General features: G+C 40.1%; 1 protein-coding gene across 2 annotated transcripts in view; it reads left to right on the top strand.

The window, feature by feature from the left end:
- Window positions 1–4,064: 4,064 nt before the first annotated feature.
- The window catches only part of zbtb7b (zinc finger and BTB domain containing 7B), a 32,133-nt gene continuing 10,329 nt past the window's right edge, over window positions 4,065–25,868 (top strand). For both annotated transcript variants that reach the window (XR_013284201.1, XM_077526052.1), the window contains exons 1-3: window positions 4,065–4,170; window positions 5,389–5,456; window positions 24,472–25,508. Coding sequence is in view for 1 of the 2 variants with exons in the window: in XM_077526052.1 (XP_077382178.1) it covers window positions 4,158–4,170; window positions 5,389–5,456; window positions 24,472–25,508 (1,118 nt within the window). In the remaining variant the exon portion in view is untranslated. The remainder of the gene's footprint in view (window positions 4,171–5,388; window positions 5,457–24,471; window positions 25,509–25,868) is intronic.

The following is a 25,868-nucleotide window of genomic DNA, read 5'->3' on the forward strand; positions in this document are numbered from 1 at the left end:
GAATGCCTCTCCGACCTGCAATTTTCCAGATAATCTCAGTGCCTCTCAGCAGAGCGGCGTTGCTTGTGTTATAGCCAAGGTTAAGCTTTTCTAAATCTGTCCCATCTCGTCTACATGTAAATGAATATCCATCCTCCTTCACCGGTGGGCAGCACACTCATTGAACCTGCCGCTCAGCGGTGCGTGCAGGACTTTTTATTGTTGCCACATAAGATGCAATAACAGGTGGGATTTACGTTTGCTGGCTGTTTGAACTGGACCCGCTGACTTTCACGAATCAAATTAATAATGTAATATAATACACATAATATAATATCAGTAAAAGACAAGTACTGATCATGCTCAAGTATCAGTTGCGTGCAGAAATGTCAGTGCTCACTAGATGGAGACAACGTTCTGATCATCAGAGCCGAGCTCACTAACCGTCATCCTCATCTATTTTCTATATACAAGTATAGTGTATCCAAACAAATTTTATTTGTTAATGTAATTGTCAATCGACTAGGCAACATTTAGCAAGACGTTGCAAGACCAAGCGCCACAAGTAAAATAAATCATCTCTTACTGGACTCAAATGGCGCTTAATCGTCACCAATTTTTTAGCAGATATAATTATAATATGGAAGTTTATCAAGAAAAGCAACCGTAGCAGTGGCCTGCAAATAAACAATGAAATATCCACATGTAACCCACGACTTCTAAGGGATACTTGACTCATTGAACAATTTTCAGCAGTGAAAAGTTACTATTTTGTACACAATGAATTTGATAACTTCATTATTTTTCATGTACAATTAATACCTGTAAAAAGTTTGGGGGTTTTTCTACTTGCTGTCGATTGATGATGACATCACCTGTGATAAGGAAGTAGGTAACGACCAATCATGGCTCCCCTGTTTTCTGGGTTTGGTCGGTAAACTGAGCCATGATTGGTCGTTACCGACTTCCTCAGCACAGGTGATGTCATCATCAGTTGACGCAAATAAAAAAATTACTTTTTAAAGGGTATTAATTGTACATAAAAAATAATGTAGTTACCACATTAATTATAGACAAAATATTCATTTTTTACTGCTGAAAATGGCTCAATGAATCAAATATCCCTTTAATCATGCAAATGTTTACGATTTCAAATGATAAATTATATGACATTCCTAGGAAATTACAATGTGTCATCACTGGTGAGTTTTTTTTTTTTTTTTTTTTTTTTTTTTTTTTTTTTTTTTTGTTACCTGTGGGCCTCATTCGCAGCGTGGGGCAAATACCCCTGGCAAACCACTTACTCACTTTAAGTGACCTTTTGCTAGCACCTGGCTGTCCCTCTAGTTACTGTTGCCAAGTGTGACAAGTTTTCATTAACCAACACGGGCTTCCACTGTCTGCACTCCCTGGAAATTATTACCCATTTATATTTTTGGGGAAAGTACATTTTAGACAGGCAGAAGCAGGCGAAAGTTTGTGCAGTATTTATTTCAGTTTTGCTTAGCAAAGTGACACGAGCAAATAACGAAAAACAAATGGCCTTTGTTACAGTCACTCAAAAGCAAAAGGAGTCGACCTACAGAACAACAGCTTAGCAAAATATGACATAATATTCTCTAGAAAAGGAATAATGCAACTTGTTGATGTCACTTTGGTGTTGGGCTGAAACAAGAGTTTGGTAAGAGCACAACAAGCACAGAACGTGCAGAGATTTGGGGGTAAAGAGGGGAGGTGGGCGGTTTAAAAAAAATAAATTAAAAAAAGCGGGTAGGTGGAGCTCACCACTTCCTGCATCTTGACTTTGGAACCCACCAAAAAGGAGGGAAATAGATGGAGGATTCAAACTTCGAAAGAAAAAGCAGAGATTCCCACTCAAAACCACTTCAAACAGATTCGCACTTGTCTGCATGTATCTCAATGCTTCAAAATAGAACATTTCTTCCCCTATGTATACTTAAATATATGTCTTATCGGAGATAAATCACAAGAGTCTGAGCAGTCTTTTTAACCTGCTGCTATCTATGCATTTTATTCCCAACGTATCCCAAAAATATTACAGTTAATCTCACTGCCTACCAAGTGTATATTAAGATATTTTCAAGACAAATGCAGTATATATTTTACATATAAAGTTGGATATTTTCAAGATTATAATAATCTTGAAATATCCTACACAAATATTTATTATAATAATATTCAACCTGCAAAATAATCACTTCCCAGGAGATTTAAAAAAATGGCATGTTTCTTCATCCATTAACATTGCATCGTCAGAGAGCAAGCCATTTTCAACACTTTAGATACAAAGTGGTCAATAGTTGTTAAAATAAAGACATAATTGGTAACTTATGGATGTAACGATAAGGGCAATATCGTCATCGTCATGTTCACGATATTTAAACGCAACACGTCTGTTAAAAAAAAAAAAAAATCAGGTTGATTTCCATTTGTGCAGTTCTAGCAGCCTCTGGTGGCTAGTATTGTAGTGAAATGTAATTTTCATTAGGGATGTTTTGGCCCTTCTATGTTTAAAATCCACGTTTATGGTTAGATGAAGGAGAACGTAATATGCTTGTGAAGCGAGTCAATATGTGGAGGAACTCAATGTGTGCGTGCATATTAACAAGTAAGCGCCTCAATATTTTTATTAGAGATTGTAGGTGGTATATACATTTTTAAAAATCACCAACCTCCCCACAATATTGTGATAATATCGTATCGTCATATTTGGATATGGTTACATCCCTAGTATTGATCTTTGAAACAGAAAGAAGAAAAAAAATGTCCATAATCATTTTACCTGTAAACTATTTTTTAATGTGTATTACTTGTGCGCAATATTTAAAAAAAAAAAACATGGCTGCGGCATCATCTGAAGGTGCTTTTCTATTGGCTGCAGCTATATGACGTAACTTCTGTGCGACAAACTTTCACATTTCGGTTAATATAAAAATAAATCGACTTAAAATCATCTCCAAATACTCATGCATTAAATTAATTACAAAAGACTGAAACAAATGACATTTTTGCTGTAATTCTATTTTTTTTTGTAAACATAAAATATAGTTTCAGTTAGTTTTATTTTGTTAACGAAATTCTTTGATGAATTTATTTTGAGTTTTTTTCTTTAGTTTTAGTTCGCTAAAATAAAACATTGGCTACAGCCTATGGGACACTCACATTACTGCATAAATATGAACGTAATACATGTTTTTTAGTATTTTTGTTGGTAAATAAATGTTGTTTGCCAACAGCTGCATGTGTCCTCTAACTGATACTTCGCATTTGATGTTGGTCTTACAATTTTAAATGAAGTTTAGTAAAACATTGTAATATCTGGTAAAAGGGAAGCTGTTTTTTTTTTTTTTTTTTTTTTTCAAAGGTCGTTTTGATTAGACCACCCACCCACCTGATGCTTCAATCCCACCCACCTGCCTTCTTCCCGCCGCCGGTTTATCGGTCGACCCCCGACCCCCCCCCCCCCCCCCCTCCTCCGTCGTCCTTCCTTCTTCTTTCCCCAAGTGTCCTGCCCACCACCGGCGGCGCGCTCCTCTCCGACGTCGCCGAAGCCAATCGGTGCCTTCCTGGGCGTTAAGTAGGCCAAGCCGCTTCCTGGTTCTCGGAAGGCGGAGCCGGAGGAGTTGGAGCGGCCCAGAGGAGAGGAGGCAGTTGTCACCGGCGAAGGGGGGTGGAGGAGGAGTGGTTGACCGGCGGCGGCGGTGTGTGGACTCGTGTGGAGTGAGTGTGGTGGAGACGACACCGTGGGACCAACTTGGGACACAAAGTGAAGGCTGTGGAGCATCACGAGTGGACTTTATTTATTTATTGATTGAAAAAAAAAAAAAGACGAGGAAGAAGACGGTGACATTTCGGGTCGATGCGAACCAGGAAGTGAGTGAGTGAGTGAGTGAGTGGGTGGGAGGCGACGAGTCACGGGACAGGTGACACAGGTGAGTGCTAACATTTCAACTCGTAACACTTTGCTTGTGTTTGCATACATTTATTTGTGTATGTGTTGATATACTGTATGTATATGTCCGCGCCTGTTACCCCCCCCCCCCTCCCCCTCCTCCTCGAGCTTCCGAACGGGGTCACCGGAGGACTCGCGAACCACGTCACAGGTCCATTTTCTATTTCACGGTAGCGGCCGTGTTGCGTGAGAGTTTGGAACATACATGTGTCAACCAGGTGAGCGCTCGAAAGATAGAGAGAGAGAGGGGTCGTGGAGTCCATTTGTGTGCTTTCTAATTATAGAAGACGTGGGCTGATATCCAAAAGCTAACCTGCCTCACACGCACATTACCTACCTGGGGGGGGATTTGCCATACTGTGTCACGTCAGTGCGTGGTCTCTCTCTCTTCACCATCATCATCCTCATCATCACTCTCCTCTTCAAGAACAAGGACGCACCCTGCATGTGTTTTGTGCACTGGTGCATGCTTGAAGGGGTGGGGAGGCCTGGTGGCATGCAAGTGGGCTCGTTTGTGTGTGGGTGTGTGATCGCAGAGGTAAGATGAGGCTGGCTCGCCCCTCTGACAGACCGGCCCAACGAGCTCGACTGGCTTGGGTTTGGTTTCCCCTGCGATGGGCGCACACACACACATACACACGACTTGTTTGGTTGAGTGGAGAGACGCCCATGCAGGTGCGATTATACCACCTCACTTGACTTCCTCGTGTCAGCTCAGGTAAAAAATATTAGAAAGTGGATCTCAGCAGCAGTTGCTGTAAAGTGCAAAATCCCCAAAACACTAACGAAATGGCGCCCGCAGGAACGCGTGGATACCCAGAATGGCACAAATAATTTACGTGGTCATCTATTGGTAGTTGGAAGGTAAATGCTGGATTTTGCTATACAGCGTGGGAGGGTTACAAACCGAACAGTAGAGTCGACTCTCGCGCCCATCCAAAGTGTGACGTTTTTGAAATCGCGGCCCAGGATAATTGGACATCTGCTTCATCTCTGCTTCCCGCTTGTCCCGGCTTGACCTCTGCGCTCGCCTGCTTCCTTCCATTTATGACACTTCATCATCATCATCATCATCATATGAGGAGTGAATCAGATTGCACTTTCTCCAGTGCGACCTAGATCTTCTACTGAAGTGAAACATATCGTGAAAAATAGGCTAAATATGAAACAAAAACGGCTTCGAAAGGCCTACCCAACTGATAATATCTCTTAAGATGTTACAGGATGTGGCTGGCTTCTTTTACTAGGACCCCCCACCCCCCGCACCACTTCTCCAATCCCTCCCTCCATGCTAAATTGTCGACGTATCATGTGAGAGTGAGTGTACAATTGTACACTCAGCACATTCTTGATTTGAAGTCCCTTTTTATGGGATTTAATAGAGCTCAAAGTAATGATTAAATCTGCTCAAACTGAATTTGATGTATTCCTTTCAGGTGGCAGGACAACAAAAGGGAGCGAGACGGAAAACAAAGCCATTTTCTCCGCTTTTTATGGACTGCAGGTAGGAGTCTCTCATGATTACTACTAAAGTGGTTAATTTTCATGTTGTGCCACATCTTCACAAAATGTCATGTGAGGCTGCTTTGGAATCACTCCACAACTACTAGAGTGTCGTTGAGGTGTCTTTTTCAAGTGTGCTTGAAAAGAAAAATGATAAACACAGAGGAGCATGTTTGTTTCATTTCAATATATTTTCATTTTTATATATATTTTCCGTTTTTTGTTTTAATTTGAATTGCGTAATGTGAAGTCAACGATTAATTGATGAGGCCATTTTTTTTTTTAAATTGAAATTGAAGTAAACACTACCAGGACTTGCTCAACCAATCACATTCTGATACCTTCATGGCCTCACAGACAGTCGGAACTTGTAAATCTTGAACACCAATTCTTGAAAGTAAGACAGCGGTGTCCTAACTATCATCTGCGACTAACAAATATGTTTTTATATACTGTGGAGCTTTTCTATATGCGTAAAGATGCAAATTAGCATACATTTATAATTAAACAAGTAACAACTTTTCTCTTGTGGCGAAGAAAGATCATTAATTTTCCATTTTCTGTTTTGTATCGAGGTCCAATTCCGTCTCTGTCTGTCTTTTCTCGGGTATTTGGTGAATTTGCTGACAGGTGACGTGGAGATTTAGGGCTTTTTCTGCGCCTTGTCCTTATTGCCAAAACGTCTTTGGTGATTAATCTAATTAATTGCACAGTGGTAAAGTTGACTAGTTGGTTCATATAATTGTTGGAAGCATGTCTAATGTTTTGGCCCTGTCGTGCATGAATTTGTAGCTAAATATGGTGATCAGAATTGTAGAAGCAACTCTTGGTTATGATGCGGTGCAATGATAAGCATACTAGTGTTACATCAATCCAAACGATTGTAGATCCATCTTGTGTCTGTTTTTTTTATTTTTTTTTTTTTTTTTATTTTTTTTTTTTTTTTAACACATTGTTTTGACTTCACTCATATCTGGAAATATTTAGGGTGGGTGGGGGGTTCGGGGGAGTACAGTTGTGTGTTACAATTTTGTGAAAGATAGTAATGGTGGTAGTTTGATTCCCCTCTTTCTTATCCTTACCTGTAGTTATGGTTTGGTTGATTGGTTTTGAACATCTAAACATAAAAACATTACAAGTGTAACAAAAAAACAAACAAGTTAAATTAAAATAAACATTTAAAGGAAGAAAGGAAAATTTGTCAACAATAAATTCCATAATTTACATGTTCAAGGAGTAGGATGAAGTACATGTACTTATCTAGTCTTCCTCTTCTTCCTCTTCCTCTTCTTCTTCCTCTTCTTCTTCCTATCATATGTATATGCAAACAAATTGTTCCTATACAAATAAAATTAAAACAATAAAAAGAAACGTACCTGTCCCAATGTTTATGCTAGCATAATGCAACCATTGTGGCAAAGCCGAGTAGGCGGGTCTTCTGCCGTAGGAGCAGGGCTTTCTGGAGGGAGGGAGGAAAAAAAAAACAAAAAAAAACACCCCAGCCCAGCATGTGGAGATGGACAAAGTGGTGGAGCGCGTGAATATTTCATAGGCGGCCTGGAAGTTAACTCCTGTGTGGTTTGAGGGCAGTCCAAGCTCTCAGCTTTTTAAAAGGCGCTCCAGGAATTGAGCCAAAAAGTACACTTGTACTTTTTATTGGTAGTGGACGCTCAACTTTAATGATCCATGAGGCTTTATATAGGAAGTATAAAAAGCCTTGCATTTAGCTAATATGCGAATAAGTAAGTATGGTTTGAGTCCTCTCACTCGCCCCCATCTGCATGCGTGGAAGCAATTTAAATATTAGGGGTGGTTCAGACTAAAACTGTGTTGTATTTCTACATAATGACTAATTATTATTAGTTATTAGAGGGTAGGTAATAATATAAGGTAATAAAAAGAACAAAAATAAATTAAATAAATAAATAAATAAATATATATATATGCATTTAATTTTGGAATTATATATCTATTTTTTAATATCCATTTTTATTTTCTCTTTTAGTCTTTTATTTATATATTTTGAATTTTGGAAGTTTTGGTCCTCATAGTGGTGGGAATATTTCAACACTGCCGAAATGTAATTATCAATGAATTGTTTTAGTATTATTTTTAAAAAGAAGGGAAAACCCCTGACTGTTCTGAACCCCTGTTTCCTGGCAAATGTTGTATTGTTTAGATTAATGCTGAAGCTTGACGTCACCAAGATGATGTCATTTTGTTCTCCTTGAAACCTTTTTGCCTCACTTGCTTTCAAATGTTATCGACAATCATATCCCAAATGATAATGCATCAATTGATATGCGTAGCGTGAATGAATGGAAAACCTCACATTCCAAGAAAAATAAGAAACTCAATGACATTACTGTGTGTGTTGAACTTGCCATTGAGTAAAAGCTTGTGTGTGTGCGTGCACGCGTTTGTATAACAAATCATGTGACCATGGGCCTGCCGGAGTCTGACTGGTGACTACCATGTGTCTGTGGCGTGGCGAAGTGATGGAGGAGTTCTACCAACGCGCACACATTCATGGACATGCGTCTAAAAATAGCTCCAGTTGTGAGGTTGACATCATTTCCTGTTTCTCAGGATGATCTTGTGTTAAAAGGAAGGTGAAGATTTTAGCTCTTCTTTCACAGTCATTTAAACAGGTCGAACATTTGTTCTAGTGTTAATTTCGTCAGCAAAAGCTAAACAATAACTAGAGCTGCGAACAGCTCTAAAGGGCCCTCGCAACCTTTGCCGCTGGGTACTGGCGTGTTGGGGTACTGTGTCATAGGATGAGAACAGTCTAAATTGTAAATGTTTTTTGCCATGCCTTGTGTGTGCAAAGTTTCATGAAAAAGGCCAAAAATGATGCATAATTCCCAAAATAAAATCCAAATGGCGGACTTCCTGTTAGGTTTGGCACCAATAGCAGTACAGCTTTTTCATGTTGAGGAAAAAAAACCTTAAGTATCGGTATGGTATCGGTATCGGCCGATACTGCAAAGCTGGGTATCGGTATCGGGGGCCAAAAAATGGTAGCGGAACAACACTCGTTTGAATCTAGTCTAGTTTTAGTCCGGGGAAAAGTGTGTTGACAAAATAATTTTTACGTAGTTTTTGTTGATGAAATTAACACTGGTCAAATTGTTTTTTTTATCAAAAAGATGAGAGAACATTTTTATGTTAAATAATGTTGAACATTTCTGCTGACAAAAAAAATATACAGGGCTTGTCCTGACAAAAATATATATAACAAGTTTTTGTTGACTAAAACCAGACAAATAAAATGATGTTTACTCGGACTAAAATAAAGACTAAAATGTTAGATTTATAGTTGACTAAAAATGACTAAATAAAACCGTGATGAGGTTGACTAACTGTTAATAACAAACAAGCGTGATTGAAACTGGACTAAAACTGAGACTAAATTTAAAAATGGCGGATAAAATTAACGCTAATTTGTTTCTCATCTTTTCAACTCATCCATTCCTACTAAGTGACGCATTCTCAACAGGTGGCGCTTGTGTGTGCGTGCGTGTTGATTCAGTCCACCGTGATACAGTTGAGTCTTGCCCCCACTCGATGTGAGTCAATAGAGGAAGTTGTGCGTGTGCCATTTCCTCATTTTCAGTCACGGGGCGCCGTCGCAGCCTCGGAGGTCACCGCCTGCCAAACCCGCGTTGCGGACCGGCGCGCTCGTGTCACTCCTCCGCCGTTTTGCTCGTGATTCAACTCTTCGAGTAAGAGAGCGTCGCTCGCTTATCATAAGGAGGTTGGCTTCAGAGAAAGTGAGAGGAGAGAAAGAGCCCGACGCGGTGAGCAAGCGAGACACCCCCCACGGTTGAAAGTGACCCCCCCCCCCCACCATTTTTTATGTCACATGTCAAAGGGGAACTCCAGCCGAGATGCACGTTGTCCCCCGTCGGAGGAAGAAAAATACCCTTTTTCATTGCTTGTGGGTGGGAAATATCTGTATTACTCTTACTGTACATTGTCAGGGTGCTTCCTTGTAATATTTATATTGTCGTCTTCCAATATCAACCGTTATGTTATTTGGATGTTTTGATGTCCAACTGCAAAAATAAAACTCACCGAAACTGCATTTTACGTAGATATCATTACAGTTAGCTAAAGCTATCTAGCATTCTCCATTTTTGTCAATGTGTTTTTTACGTAAGGAAATAATTCAGACTAATTGGAAAATAAATTTTTCACAAAATAGAATAAAAAATGCTTGAAAAAAAAAATAAAACTACCAAACTGCATTTTGCGTTGATAACGTTACAGTAGCTGAAGCTAACTATGATTATAGCATTCTTCGTTTTTGTCAATGTTTTTTACGTAAGGAAATAATTCAAACTAATTGAAAAAAAAAGTATTTTTGTTAAGAAATAAAAACAGAAATGCTTGGAAAAAATAAAACTAACTGGAACTGCATTTTATGTTTATAAAATTACAGTAGTTAAAGCTAACTGTGATTATAGCATTTGTTTTTTGTCAACTTTTTTTAAACGTAAGGAAACAATTCAAACTAATTGGAAAAAAAAAACTTTTGTTGACGAAGTTAAAAAAAAAAAACTAACGAACTGCATTTTACGTTTATAAAATTACAATAGCTCAAGCTGACTATAATTATAGCATTCTTTGTTTTTTGTCAGTGTTTTTTATGTAAGGAAATAATTCAAACGAATTGGAAAAAAAACATTTTGTTAATAAATAAAAACAAAAATGCTCAAAAAATAAAACTAACTGAAACTGCATTTTCCGTTGATAACATTACAATAGCTAAAGATAACTATGATTATAGCATTCTTCGTTTTTGTCTGTGTTTTTTACGCAAGGAAATAATTCAAACTAATTGAAAATTGTGTCATCCAACACAAGTCAGACGACTCATTCGACGTGAACATGTTGCAAACACAACACACGCATTCACATAAACACACATACACAAATAAATTCCGCGCGCAACTAACTGATCCAGATCAGTTTTGTTTCCATTTACTCGCTAAAGGTGGCCGAGCGCCTGGCGCGATGAACCTGAAAAGACGAGTGCTAGGAAAATGAAAAATAAATAAACAAATAAACAAATCACACTGACGTCACACCTGCCTGAGTCGTCGGCCCACGCAGCCGACGACAGCCGAGTCGGGAAGGAGAACGCGCTTCCCGTAAATCCGCGGATTGTGTCCGCAAGGAGGAACTTACCGTACGGATGACTCACGTTCAAAGAAAGCGACCAGCATGAATTAACTCAGCATTCGCAAGATCCGTTGTGCAATTAAGGTCTGACAGTATCGCAAGAAAAACATCTTCAAAACCTCACTTAACTTCAATAATGTCATCATGACACGGACTCTGTGAAGTGGTGCCTTAAAATATAGCTAAGTTTCATCATTATTAACATTCCTGTTAAAAACACTGGCAAAAAGAGCTTGTTGCAATATGGCCCTGGCTGATCTCTTATACTCTGTGACCGCCTGCTGGCCACTCTTTGTAATAACTACCATTGCTTTAAGCAACCTCTTGAGGTCATAAACTGCATCAAAGCCTTCTGTATGTGGTTGCATAGAAAAAAACTTATTTATACGTTTGGGGGAGTGAAGGACAAAGTATTTAAAAACTTACTTGCACGGTTTTGGGTTTGAATGAGTTGATTATACTAAAATAACATTTTCATTAGTTTGTATTTTCAGTCCAAAGTTGGCTACCCAATAAAAAGTAATTAGGCAATTATTTTAGTAATTGATTAATAGAGTAAAATATACAAAAACATTTTCATTTATATCCATTTATTCAATTTAAATTTGTACAGAAAATGCATAAACAAAGAATTGATTGTGTACCAATTTTGTGGTTTGGCTTGTAACATTTGTCAGAAAATCATCAAATATGTCATTGTTTTTCAAAGTAAAAGCAGATGTTTGCAACTGTCTTATTTTATTACAAACGTAAACAAATAAAATTACCTAGATATTAAATCAATATTAATATTCCTCAGAAATGATGTGCTTCAATAAGTTAAGCATTAAATGTGTTTCAAAATGTTAAAATTGAAGATATCATACATATTTTTCATAGAAACCTGTGCAAACCCAAGTCAGTTGCTGGACAGAAGTGTAAGCTTGTGAGTCTTCTTCGCCTGAAGACTTCCGTACATTTCGCCGCCACTCTTATGAAGCGCCCTCCCAGCTCCCGCCAAGTAATTGCTCAATAAGTAACGAACAACTGAGCCGTTATAGTGGCTGTATATTCACTACAAATACTTGCGTAGGCGTATCGATTATCTATCGGGAGACAAAAGTATCACAATTTATCGCGATATCGGTATATCATCACATTCCTAACTACCACTTGCAAATAATGCGTCTAATTCATTTCTACAGTCATCCCACTTGAAGCAGGATGTCATTTGTGTTTGCACTCATCAAATCAAAACCAAGCTGAGAAATCAAGTTTTTTGTTTTACATGTCAAATATGGTTCGCCCACATATCCACACACTTGATGGGACCAGAATGTGCGAGAGTTGTCGATGACAATAACCAAGATGTGCTTGTTACGGGCAAGACGTTTAGCTCGGCGGCGGCCATGTGCGCGTCTGCGTTGATGGCGGCGGTTGCCGCCCTCCCTTCTCTGTTTCCCGTCTTCACTCTTTTGGCCTGTAACTCAACTCTTTGCCGAGCGCTCTCGTTTCACGTCTCCTCCCCCCGACACGGATTTGTCGCAGGGCCCCCGCGACTCGACTTTCCCGTTTTTTGAAGCTCGCCTCCCCTCTCGGCGTTATCTCCCCCGAGCATCTCGACGCCCACTCCTCCCGTCTCCTCCCCCGTAAACGTACTTTTCATGTGTGATTTCTAAGAACGTGCTTCATGTCGTTCAAAATCTCAGACGCTTCCTTTTTCCCAACTTCCTCATCTCTCCTTTTGTTGTGGCCCGTGTGGCAGAAGTCTTACCGTCGCACACAAAATCCTCTCCTCAAATGATTTACAACACAAAAATGATTTCTTAAGAAATGTTATTTTATCCAGCTAAGATTCTCAATCTGGCTGCAGACAGCAGAATAAAACAAGGTCAAATAAAAACAAATACATATTAGGGCAGCATTATTATGGCCCAAATGAGAATCAAAATTATTTTGATCAATGTTGTAGTCATGATGATGAACTCACTCACTCACTCGCAGCAGCCATTTTGACTGAAGCTAAACCCTTCGCCCATGGCTGTTTTACTGGATTTTGACTGATTTTGCAAGGCCCACAAATTTGTGTTCTATCGCTATAAAAACATGGAACCTACCAAAAGAAAGATGTCTGGTGGTGGGATAGTTGCATGAGCTGTACCAGCGAAATAAATAATGTAATGTGTTCTTAGAACTATGACCACAGTGTGCTGCACATGGTCGCTCTCAAACACTTAGGCACACGCATGCACACACATGCGGACCTTAATGCTCCAGTTCTGTTAAGGTCAGAGATAGGGCGGAAATTCAATTACAATTTTGATTATTCCGCTCCACAATTACAAATTCAGCATAATCGTCAACAACAATAAAAGATTATTAATCTTAAATTTGAATTGTTTACATATACATATTTGCACTTTTTTTTTTTTCTAATGACTAATTAAATAAATATTGTTTGGCCCAAAATGAATTTATGTAATCATAGTGTTTCAAATCATTTTATTTGTCTAAATATTTTTAAATATTTAAACATTTTCTTGTTTTAACCAAAAAAAATAATCGTTTAAATTAGGGCTGCACAATATATCGAAAAAATATCAATATCGTGATATTGGCCCATGCAATATGCATATCGCAAAGACATGCAATAAGTTTCATATGGAATTATATGCTTTCATCTGAATTGAAACCAATCAGCTGCTAATTAAAATTTGCACCGCCATCCAATAAATGGTTATGGAGATGTAATTACAATTAAGAATTGAGTTTGCTTATTTTGCTGCATGAAAAATGTAGCGATACACTGATATGTTTTTTTCAGGGCCAATACCGATGCCAATTATTAGTAGTCAAGGACAGCCCTAGTCAGAGGAGGGCAACGTGGACACATTTTGATGAAGCATGAAGAAAAAACAAATCCATGTTTGAGTCTCTTTTAATTCCTCCTGGCAGGATGTAAATTAGGTGTGTGACGATATATCGATATTGTGATAAATCGTCATACTTTGTCTCCCAACATATTACCAATACGCCTACGCAAGTATCGCAATATTTGTAGTTCATAACCAGCCGCTATAATGGCTCCATTGTTCATGACTTATTGAGCAATTATTTGGTGGGCCGCTAGGGGGAGCACCTCATACGAGTGGCAGGGAAATGGACACAAGTCGAAGAAGACTCATGAGCTTGCTTTTTATTATTATTATTATTATTATTATTATTATTAGATTATTGTGGATTTATTACCTGAGCAATATATCGATAATGGCGGTATCGTCATATCGTGAGATAATCGTTATCGTGAGGCTTGTATCGTATCGTATCGTATCGTATCGTATCGTAACGTGAGGTAGCCAGAGCTTCCCACCCCTAATCTAAATGTTCGAAGTGGAGGGAAGAAGAGGAAGTTGAACTTCTTTTTGGCGTTTGAGTGTGCTCAAATTGTCGTTGCGAGTCAAGTGTGTGTGCCGTCGCCTCTCCTGTCTGTCATCCACATCCACACTTGCTCCCTCCTCCTCCTCCTCCCCTACCAAGATGTCCCACTAAATCACTCCTCTCTCACTCACGCCCCAAACGAGTCAAGTGTAAAAAGACAAGTGTGTTTTGGGTCTTTGAGGCGGGAGACGAGCCATGAGATGAGGAGGACGAGTGTGCGGAGGACAAACGGTACGAGCTTCTCCATGTCGCTTTTCGAGTTGCTGTTGATGAAAAGACGCTCGTGCGTCGTAATCCGTGCGTGCGTGTGCGTTTTGACTGCGGAGGTGGGAGGCTTCCATTTACTGTTAGTGTGAGCAATTACTTCTTGCTTGGGAGTCTGCGCCCTTTCAATTCATGCGCATACGTGCTACTTTAGTGGCGGCGTATTGTGGAGGTTTTTTTGTTTGTTTGTTTTTTAAGTAAGTTAGTTTTTTTTAAGTTTCCAAGAAAGTCAACGAGAAGTACAGTAAAACAGCTTTGAATAAAACATAGACTTTATTTTTATTTGTATTTATTTATTTTATTTATTTATTTATTTATTCATTTTAAGAAAGGCAACTTTCTAGTCTACGGAAGATTGGACCTTCTTTCTTTCTTTTTTTTAATGTTTTATTTTTATTTATTTATTTATTTTTAACCTCATTCACTCCCAGCCATTTTCATTGAAGCAGTCCCCTTCGGTCCCAACTGTTTTACTGCATTTTGACTGATTTTTGCAATGCCCACAGAATATTGTGTAATATTGCTTTAAAAACTTGGAACCCACCAAAAGAAAGATTAGAGTCTCATTTGTCACCAGGAAAAAAAAAAAGTATATTTCTATCTGTTTCTGTTTTGCAGCAATTACAATTAGATTATAGCTAAGTTTCACAAATCTGTTTAAAACTGTGGGGGAAAACGGCTTGTTGCAACATGGCCCTGGCTTATCTCTTATACTCTGCTGCCACCTACTGACCACAATAAAATTGCTCTTTGCTTTCTCCGACTAAAATTGCTCTTTTCGTCGACTAAAATTGCCATTGTTTTCGTCGACTAAAATAGCTCGTTTTCGTCGACTAAAATCGCCATTGTTTTCGTCGACTAAAATCGCCATTGTTTTCGTCAACTAAAATTGCCATTGTTTAGTCGATTAAAATAGCTTGTTTTCGTCGACTAAAATTGCTCTTTTCGTCGACTAAAATTGCCATTGTTTTCGTCGACTAAAATTGCTCTTTGTTTTCGTCGACTAAAATCCATTTTAGTCGACTGAAATGTAAAATTGCCATTTTCGTCGACAAAAATGTAAAATGGCTATTTTAGTCGACTAAAATGTAAAATTGCCATTTTAGTCGACGAAAATGGCAATTTTACATTTTCCATTTTAGTCGACTAAAATGGCAATTTTACATTTTAGATTTTAGTCGACTAAAATGTAAAATTGCCATTTTAGTCGATTTTAGTCGAGTAAAATGGCTATTTTAGTCGACTAAAATTGCCATTGTTTTCGGCGACTAAAATTGCCATTGTTTTCGGCGACATTGCTCTCGTTTTCTTCGTTGTCAATATTAACACTGCTCTACAGTATCTGCATTTCTATCTATTCTGGATGAAGCCATTTCACATTCTCCAAGTTCCTCGGAGCATGTGCCACCCCTCCACCGCGTTTCGAGGAAATCTGTTTTGCGTAATCTTGACAAACAAAAGCTAACGCTTGGTGGAAGTCATAGATACAGAAGTAGTAATAGTGGATATTTGTCACTTGTTTAGAAAGCCGTCTCAACGAACACGAACTCACCGGACGCACACGCACACTCATGCACTGGCACGTTGGAAAACATGTGACATCAGACTTCATAAGAGCATTTCTCCCTCTCGGGCCGGTCGCGCTTTTCTCTGAATAGCATAATAAAGTCACTTTTTCCCTGCTCGCGCTGGAGCCTGATATAATTGAGGCGGACTGGCAAAACTTACTTAAGTTGAATGGAAAACAAGAGCCATTAGAATAACACTTGTAGTTCCACACACATACAAGTTCCTGCGCGTGTGTAGTGGGATTTCATGATGTGTGTATATACAGACACTGTGAAGCCCCCCACCCCACCCCTTTTTTTTTCTTCTTCAAATGCAGAAGTCATGTGCACATTTGCTCACTTTCCTGGCAGTTAGGCTGCTAATGGACACTCATTAGGTTTTCATAGAAAAATACATCTTCTGTTCTCTTTTTGGGTCTGCATTTGGACGTGGGCCGGCTAAAAACAACATTTCTGAATTGTGCTGTATGCTATACGAGTGGCCTTCAAGTGACAAATGAATCGTCCTTTGAGAGAGGAAGACCAGTTTGCATAACGACATGACGAAGACTTGCCCTGGAGCTCAACTCGATTGCATTATCAAGTGATGGAATAACAAATTGATCTTGTTGATCGTACAAGATGTAAAAACAGACACACGTGGTCGACAGCGGCTTTGGGGTTAACATTCTTGATATGAAGTATAGGTTTGCTGGAGAAGGAGATAAAAAGGACACACCTAAAGTCAAATATAATTGAAGTGCAAAGGGCCCAAAGCTTCAATTAACATGATTATAAACCGGTTAGGGTAATAATGAACACTCAGTGACATGTGTGTGTTTGTGTTTTAGTTTGATCTCCTTGCAGTGTCATGAATAACAGTGCACGTGTTCATAAAGACAAAATAGTCGATGTAGATGTGTTTCGGGGGGGGGGACCTTGCCGTGTCTTCTTTTCCGTGTCTGCTTTAAGTAAGAGCAAATTAGCCGTGATGCTTCTTGATGCGTTTTCGTTTATCCGGGACAGGAAATGTCATGCGGGCTCCTCCGAAAACCACCCTTGCTTTAATTCACCTGAAATTTCACTCTTTCCATTGACGTACATTTAAAAAAAAACAAATAAATCATTAATTGCTTATCCTGACTGTAATTGTTGTTGTTTTATGTCCTCCGGAGGTATTTGAACAGTATATGCTCTTCTTTTGTTTTTGTTTTATTGTTAGGGGGTTGCCTTGCCTTGTTCAAATTCATGGCTGATGGCTTATTTATTTTAAAAATAGCCATTTTATGAAAGCCAATGTGCATTTGATCATTTCAGTGAAATTGTAATGCATTTCCTGATATGATAGTCAGCTGGTATACAGTTATATCACTAAGTATAATTGCCATGGAATTACTTGCAATGTACAGTCAGAGGTGGGATTCGAACCCAGGACATCCTGGTTACTGGATAATGCATTTAACCAAGTGCGCCACTGAGCAGTATCAGAGAGCTGGTAATGATGATCAGTTGTATGTATGGAAGTGGGCATGGAAAGTGGGACTTAGAAAAAGTTCAATGTCAAAATGAATGGGGGAAAATATATTCATATTTAATGATAAATTGTGCTAGTACTGTAAGTAATGTGAAATCAGATGATATATATATATATACTTTTTATTTCTCTATTATCTGGTTTATCTGTTTGGCGTCAAATTGCTCGATAATTATCGGCCACCGATATTATCGAGCATCCCTAGAATAACAAACTGTATGTGTGATGGTTTCAGCATTCCCACAATGATGTTGCTACCATGGTGTTTTTAAAATATAGTACACAAGTATTACACGTTTTTATATGTTAAAACTAAAACTAATACTGAAACTAACAAACTAAGCATTTATTAAATAACAAAAACTAATAAAAACTAACAGAACCACCCTGGAAACTAATTAAAACTAACTAAATTAAAAAAAATTAAAAATCTCAAAACTAACTAAAATGAAAAATTCCAAAACTATAATAGCCCTGGCTATTTCATCATAGTTAGTTACAGCAGAGATGATGTTGCTCTGAACGTCACATTTACACACTTGATGAATCTCGTCTCAAATCGCTCTCACCGGTTTCATTTTGCACCCCCACAAACAAACAAACAAACAACCCCTCCGTATATGCATATTTCATGGACAAATAAACATGTAAGCAATAATTTAGTCAACTTCCTCCCTCTGTCAAGCACATGAAAAAGCTTTTGGTGTGCAAAATAAGACGAGTTGATGTCATTCGGTTTCTGTCGACCGTTCTGTACTTTTTAGAGGAAGCGAGGCATCTCTTTCGCTGTTTGAAGTCTTATATTGCTCCTTCCACAATGTTTGTGTTTTGGCGTCAAATGACTCACGATTGATGCCGATAGATAATTTCAGTGCTTTGACTTTGCCACAATTTTTCTATTTTTGATTGTAGAACAGTCAAGTGTTGTCGTTGTTGTTTGTAGTTTTGCTGACTAACCTGTTGCGCTATAATTTATATTTTTATTTTATTTTTTTTGGTTGTACGTCCGTCGCTCTGCCCAAGCCGGATGCGGCCCGTCAAACTTCTTCTGAACACGTTTTATCGGAATACGATTGGATGTTTTGTTGATCGGGGGGCACGTAGGCGGTTGTCTGTTAACAGGTGGGGGGAGGGCTAAATACTAAATACGTGCATCTCAGTGACTTTTGATCGCAGCAGCAAAACGGACAAATGTGCCAAACTACAGGCCGAGGATGAGCGCTTGAACGTGCCGCTTCGAAAGAGAGTACAAACTTGAAAGTTGCACATCTGAGGCGAGGAGAAGGAAGTAGGAACGAGTGTGCTTTCAGAGCAGAGAACAAAAAAACATGGATGCCATGAGATGCAGACCGCCGATGTCCTTAAGAGCGGGAAAGGTAAGATTTTGTTTTTCACACAGTCTTGGCACGTGTGGACAGTACCGTAGTCAAGGGCCCCATGTGCAACATATTGTGGACGGTGTGATTTCAAAATGGTTAAAAAATAGTATACAATCCTCCCTTACTACAGCTCACGTTCCTGCAGGTTCAGTGCATTGCAGCTTTTTTCAGTTGTGCTTATAACTGATTATTTGCTATATTGTGGGTTTTTACTGTGATTATTTTTCCACTCAGACTGTTACTGCAGACTCGTGTAGCAATAAGCACCAGGAAAGTGCATAAAAAGACAGAGAATGTCCAAAGCCTGGGATTATTTCACACTTAACTCATTCACTCGCAGCCATTTTGACTGAAGCAACCTCCTTCGCTTCCAGTTGTTTTACTGGATTTTGTTTAATTTTGGAAGGCCCACACAATATTCTGTTCTATTGCTATAAAAACATGGAACCTTACAAAAGATTAGTCTCTTCTTTCATCAGGAAAAAAAAGGTATTTTTTATCTGTTTCCATTTTGCAGCAATTAGCATTAAAATATAGCTAAGTTTCATCATTATTCACAAATCTATTTAGAATTATGAGTAATTGAGCTTTTTTCCAACATGGCCCTGGTTGATTTCTTTTACTCTGCTGCCACCTGCTGGCCGTTTTTTGTAATAACTACCATTGCTTTAAGCAGCCTCTCTAGGTCATAGGCTGCATCAAAGCCTTCTGTATGCGCTAACATTAAAAAGCATAACAAAACATAAAACAATACATATAAATAGGTTTTTAGGACCATGGCGTTATTTAAAATAAAACGTTTTTAAACGTTTTGGGGAGCAAATGAGGTAATAAAAGAAGCTAATGTGCAATATGCATAAATGGCAGATGGACAAAGCCGCTGGTGCGCTTTCAATCACTTTCTTGAACAAATCATAAACGACAGAATACAAGCACATTGCTGATAAACGGATGCGGTCACTCTACAAACACAGTTGCAAACTATTGAGCCAGTTAACTGCCAGCCAACACTCCATCCTCATTCGCTCACTTGCACATCACGCAACAGGCCAGGCACACGTTTTCAGAACATTCATCACAGATACTATACTGTCGAATGGAAGGTGGTGACCCCAAGTGGACAAAATAATAACCGGTCTTCACATGCATATTCTGATTTTTATTATATATATATTTTTTTATATGCGTGACGCTTATTATAGATCCATCCATCCATTTTTCTTGACCGCTTATTTCTCACAAGGGTCGCGGGGGTGCTGGAGCCTACACACAGAGACGACCAACCATCCACACTCACAAGCACACCTAGAGACAATTCGGAGCACTCAATTAACCTGCCATGCATGTCTTTGGAATGTGAGAGGAGACCGGAGTACCCGGAGAAGAGCCACGCAAGCACGGGGAGAATATGCAAACTCCACCCAGGAAGGCCGGAGCCCGGACTCGAACCCGAGTCCTGCTTATTATAGATTATAAAACTAGTATTTGTTGACTACACGGGGTGTACTGGAATGTAATCCCTGCGATAAACAAGAGATTACTGTAGACTACTATAATTAATAAATTGTATAAAAAGAGTTGGGTCAAATTTGACCCAGCTTTTTGTTTTTTTGTTGTTGTTTTTTTTTTTGTTTTTTTATTTTACACAATATGAACCAATTTTTGGAGTTGTTTTATGCAAACCAATCCAATTCGTTGAGTTGCTTTATACAAAACACGTTTTTTTGTGTTGTTTTGAACAAAACAATGCAAATTTTGAGGTTTGAGGTTTTGTGCAAAGCAACCCAAGAAAATGTTGGTATTTTGTGGTGTGTGCCGTATTTTGTTATGAATTTGTTTATTCTATTTATTTATCTATTTATTCGCTCGCCTACTTCTTAGTAATTTGCTGATGTAAACTTTATTTACTTGTTTACAAAAAAAATATTTAGCTGCTTGTTTTAAAGTGCTTTATAAATAAAGTTGAGTTGAGCAAATCAGGCCAAATTGACTCAAGTCGTGGATGAGTCTAATTTTTAAAAATAAAAACAGGGTCATTTAGTACAGCAGTTTAACTTTTGGTGGTCATAAAGTTAAAAATATATAGTAAAATCTGTATTTTAGAGTCGCTAATGAGATTCCAGGTGCAAGTCAAAATATCCAATAATCAGGAATGACGATTTGTGTGTTTTTTTTTGTTTTTTTTTTGTCTTTCTTGAAAAGAGCACTTTTGAGATGGTGACCTAGTGAAAGTTAACCATCCTTCACCCCGCCCCCACATACTCACCAATAGCGAATAAGGATTTTGTGACCGTGAGGGCTGAGTTAAAGGTGCTTGCGCTCAAATTGGCAAACATTTCAAATCTGTAAGTTCAGTTGCCTTTGAAGCTGCGACACCGTCACGGGCCGGTCTTGAATAACAATGTTGCGTGTTGCGACCTCGCCGTTGATTTGCCAAGCTCTTGTCAAACCATTTAATTGGCTTGACTTCATTTCGATTGGGTGGAGTTCACCTTTGCCAGTCTTAAATAGATTGCACTTAAGATTGTCACATAACAGGTTAACTGTAACAATGGTGGGTGGGGGAAAAAAAGCTGTGGGGGTGGGCGGCGAGTTGTTGGATGAGACCACAGGCTGGCACGCAATGTGTGCTTAGCTTCATGTGCGTGTTCGGCTGGGTGTGTTTTTGGAGCAGGTTGGTCCGGGTGGATGCGGTGCGGTTGCTTGTGCAGGGCGTCGTGGGAACGCTCGCTCGTATTGGATGGCCAGGGGGGGGGTTGCTATGGCAGGGAGACAACAAGCGGAGGGCTTGGCTTGTTTGTGGAAAATCTGGTCCGCTCAGGTGTGGGAATGAAAGTGTTGAGGAGGGAGAATGCGGACGGGGTGACTTGGGTCTCGGTACTGAAGCCCCCAACGGGAATTTCAGTCAAACAGGAAATAATCCAAATGTCCGCATCACAGTTGTCAACTTTCGGGATCAAATGTATCCGGCCTTCTTGAGGATTTTGCTTGTTCTCAGTGCTCATGTTGGCTTTCTCCTGGTACCCCAACATCCCAGAAACAGACATGTTAGCTTTGTTGAAGACTAGGGCTGGGTATTGATTCAGATTTCCAGAATCGATTCCATTCAATTCACAAGGGCCTGATTCGATTCGGTTTTCGATTCAGTTGAGGAATTCATGCAGTAGCTATTTTAGGCAGTCAAAATTACAAATTTTGCAAATAGTAGAAAATTCTTACCCTAATTTAATGCTTTAGTAAAAATATGAATATTTACATTAAGAATTGAATCCATTGCGGTTACAATAATAGTCTGTTTTATTTAACATGGCCTTATAAAAACAAATAATTTAAATCAATTACAACCAGAGTACAGGCTGTGTAAATAAAGTGACCAAAAAAAAAAAACCCTGACACGACATTCACATTGTTGTGACATCCATCCATCCATCCATTTTCTTAACTTTTTCTCACAAGTGTCGTGTGGGTGCTGGAGCCTATCTCAATTCATTTCTGAAAACAGATTTCAGAAATGAATTGAAATTTAAATCATTCTGCTTTTTCAATCCGCCTTATGAACGACTTTCAACATGTTAAATTTTTTAGCACTTTTTTTTTTTTTTTTTTTTTACCTTCCTCATTCTCTCACCCAGTCTCCACTCGCACTTCCTCCTGCGAGTGCACGTCTCTTTCTTCTCTTTCTTTTCTGATCCGCGTGGGCCTCGCTTCTTCCTCAGGTATTTTAATCAAACGGCTAATGCTATAAGGGGAATTAACCTAGTGCCCTGTGGTTACACCGCACCGCCATTGCGTAATCCCGTGTCTGTTCCACCTCGTCCCAAACAATTACAGCCCTCTCCGTGTCCGCACTGTTACGTCTTCTGCTTAGCTTTGCCCTCGCTTATGATCTGTGTGTCTCCAGTGAGGCGCACGTCATCACTAACTCTCAAATATGATGAGACACGTGGAAATGTTTTTTACTTGATGGCTGCACAATGTCCAAAAAGGAAGCTACGCTCACTGGACACCTCATGACGTACACCAACAATTTAACTTGTGGCCTTACAAGGATAATCATCAGCTTTTGCTTGACACTGTTACGGACGTCTTATTGGAAGTTATCGTGCCTGTGGCTTACCTTTTGTGTCAAACTGCTCTGTTGTTTGAAATGATCGGCCTCTGCTACAAGTAGATGGATTTCGTTAAAGTTCTAAATACTGTAACTCTCGCTTTTTCTCTCGCTCTCTCTCGCTCTCTCTCTCTCTTTCTATTCTGACATCCATCCGCATTTCAAGGTCATGCACGTTAGTTTCATTCAAGACTCATATTGACCTAAGATGGAAATGCCAGTTGTTTTTTTGTTTTTGTTTTGTTTGTTTGTTTGTTTTGCCTGTTTGTGCAATAAAATTGCTCTTTGCTTTCTTCGACTTAAATTGCTCTTTTCGTCGACTAAAATAGCTCCTTTTCGTCGACTAAAATCGCCAGTTTTCGGCGACTAAAATCGCCATTGTTTTCGTCGACTAAAATTGCCATTGTTTCGTCGACTAAAATTGCTCGTTTTCGTCGACTAAAATTGCTCGTTTTCGTCGACTAAAATTGCTCGTTTTCGTCGACTAAAATTGCTCGTTTTCGTCGACTAAAATTGCTCTTTTCGTCGACTAAAATTGCTCTTTTCGTCGACTAAAATTGCTCTTTTTCGTCGACTAAAATTGCTCTTTTTCGTCGACTAAAATTGCTCTTTTTCGTCGACTAAAATTGCTCTTTGTTTTCGTCGACTAAAATGTAAAATGGCTATTTCCATTTTAGTCGACTAAAATGCCATTGTTTTCGGCGAGATTGCTCTCGTTTTCTTCGTTGTCAATATTAATTGATTGTTAGGCCCTGCGATTGACTGGCGACCAGTCCAGGGTGTACCTTGCCCAAAGTCAGATTGTGACCCTAATGAGGACAAGCACTAGTAAAAAAAAATTAGGTTAGGATGGTTCATTTCAAGACCATTTTTCTAATTTTGACATTTTTTTTAGAATCAGAGATGGAAGTAAACTTTTTTTTGCAATTTTTATATGGTGCTGATTCTGAATCTGTCTGCATTTTTTCCCCCTCTAGTACATCAGGTTTTCATAACATTATTATTATTATTATTATTATTATTATTATTATTATTATTTCGTTCACATTCTTCTTCTTTTCATGATGATGATTATGATAATAATAATAATAGTAATAATAATATGCATATTTATTAATTAAGTGTTTAGCAAGTAGCAAAGGTGGAGTTTCTATCCGATATAGCTATAAATTACAACACGGTTAAAATCTGTATTGTGCAAGCTTTTATAGGTCAAACTTAAAAAAAAAAGAGAGAAAATATCTCAAAACCCTGATGTGCTAGAAAAAACAAATCCGCGTCAATCACACTAAATCCGTCTCTGATTTGAAATTTGGGGTGCGCCAGTGTAATGAAAAGTTGAATGAAGGTGCATCATAAGATCTTCAACAAGGCTAACACGACTTTAATACATGTTTAAAGAGAAAGTAACCACTGAATAAGAAAAGTCCAGAAAACAAAAATCAACTACATCCACTTTGAAAAACCCTGATAAGGAGCTGGAGGAAGAGATGGTTTGCAAAGCGACACTGTCGCCAAGTGGTGTTTCAAGGGTAATGCAGAGAGTAAAAAAAAAGTTGTTTTTGTGTGTCTGTCAGGCGGTGATGTCTTCAGGCGAGGACGGTCTGATTGGAATCCCCTTCCCGGAGCACAGCAACGAGCTTCTTTGCCACCTCAATGACCAGAGACGCTCGGGGCTCCTGTGCGACCTCACGCTGACCTCTCGCGGGGCGCGCTACCCCACCCACCGCTCTGTCATGGCCGCCGTCAGCCTCTACTTCCGCCGGCTCTTCGGGGCGGAGGAAGGTGGCTGCGGTGAGGTCGCCGGCGGCGCAGGTTTCAGCGTGTGCCAGCTGGACTGCGTGGCGCCCGATGCGCTGGACGCCCTGCTGGAGTTCGCCTACACGGCCACCCTGACCATCCCCTGCTCCGGGATGCGGGACGTGCTGCGGGGCGCTCAGCTGTTGGGCATCCAGTGCGTGGCGGACGCCTGCAGGGACATCCTGGGGGAGAAGGCGGAGTCGGACCAGGAGGCGGAGCATAGTGAGCGGCACCCGGCCGTCGTCGGGAGGCCGGCCGGGGAGCACGCGTCCCGGAGGAAAACGGACAGAAAGAAGGTGAAAAAGGTGGCTCCGTATCACGTGGACTCGCTCTTGAACCCGCCGCCCGCTTCTCCCGTCTCGTACCAGTCGCCTCTGTCGGAGAGCGCGCGCTCGCTCCACAGCCCGGAACCGGACGAGCTGCTCTACAGATGGAGGCAGAACGGCGACCCCGGGGCAGTCCAAGTGCCAGAGAGGGGGCCCACGTTGAACGGAGGACACCTGAATTGGATGCGCCCGGCCGCGCCCCCTGACGACAAACTGTCCGAGGAAGATGACATGGAGGGCTTCGGTAACGAGGGCACGCTGATGGAAAGCACCTCCACGGCGTCCGACGTGGCCGAGCGAGCGAAAGGCCCGGCGGCGGCGGCGACCAGCGAGGCGGGCGGCGGCAGGAAAAGGAAGTCGCAAATGCCTCAGCAGTGTCCCGTGTGTCAGAAGATCATCCACGGGGCGGGGAAACTGCCTCGGCACATGAGGACGCACACCGGGGAGAAACCCTTCCAATGCTCCGCCTGCGGCGTTCGCTTCACCAGGTACGCAAACCGCAAAACCGGACGTCTGTTTTCCGTACTGCGGATCCTGTTGTGGGTCACGTGCCCGGCGTCTGTCCCGCCTGACTTGATGAGAGGCAAGACTGGTCACCTGTCAATCACACGACTGACCCCATCATATTCGCTTGCCTGCTGACGCAGAGCTCCAACAGCAGACAGCAGTTGGCTCGCCGTGGGCACGGCAATCACACGGGGAGAGGCGGGGTTTGTTTTACTGGTTTACCGGGCGTTATATTTCTGCGTTAGAAAAATAAACGGCAAAACACCTCATATTTCATAAAAAAATGACATTGCCATGCTGTCAAAGGTAAGACTTAATCATTATATGCCTATAGTTAACTG

This window comes from Festucalex cinctus, chromosome 7 (genome assembly GCF_051991245.1).
Source record: "Festucalex cinctus isolate MCC-2025b chromosome 7, RoL_Fcin_1.0, whole genome shotgun sequence".
NCBI classification, from domain to species: Eukaryota; Metazoa; Chordata; class Actinopteri; order Syngnathiformes; family Syngnathidae; genus Festucalex; species Festucalex cinctus.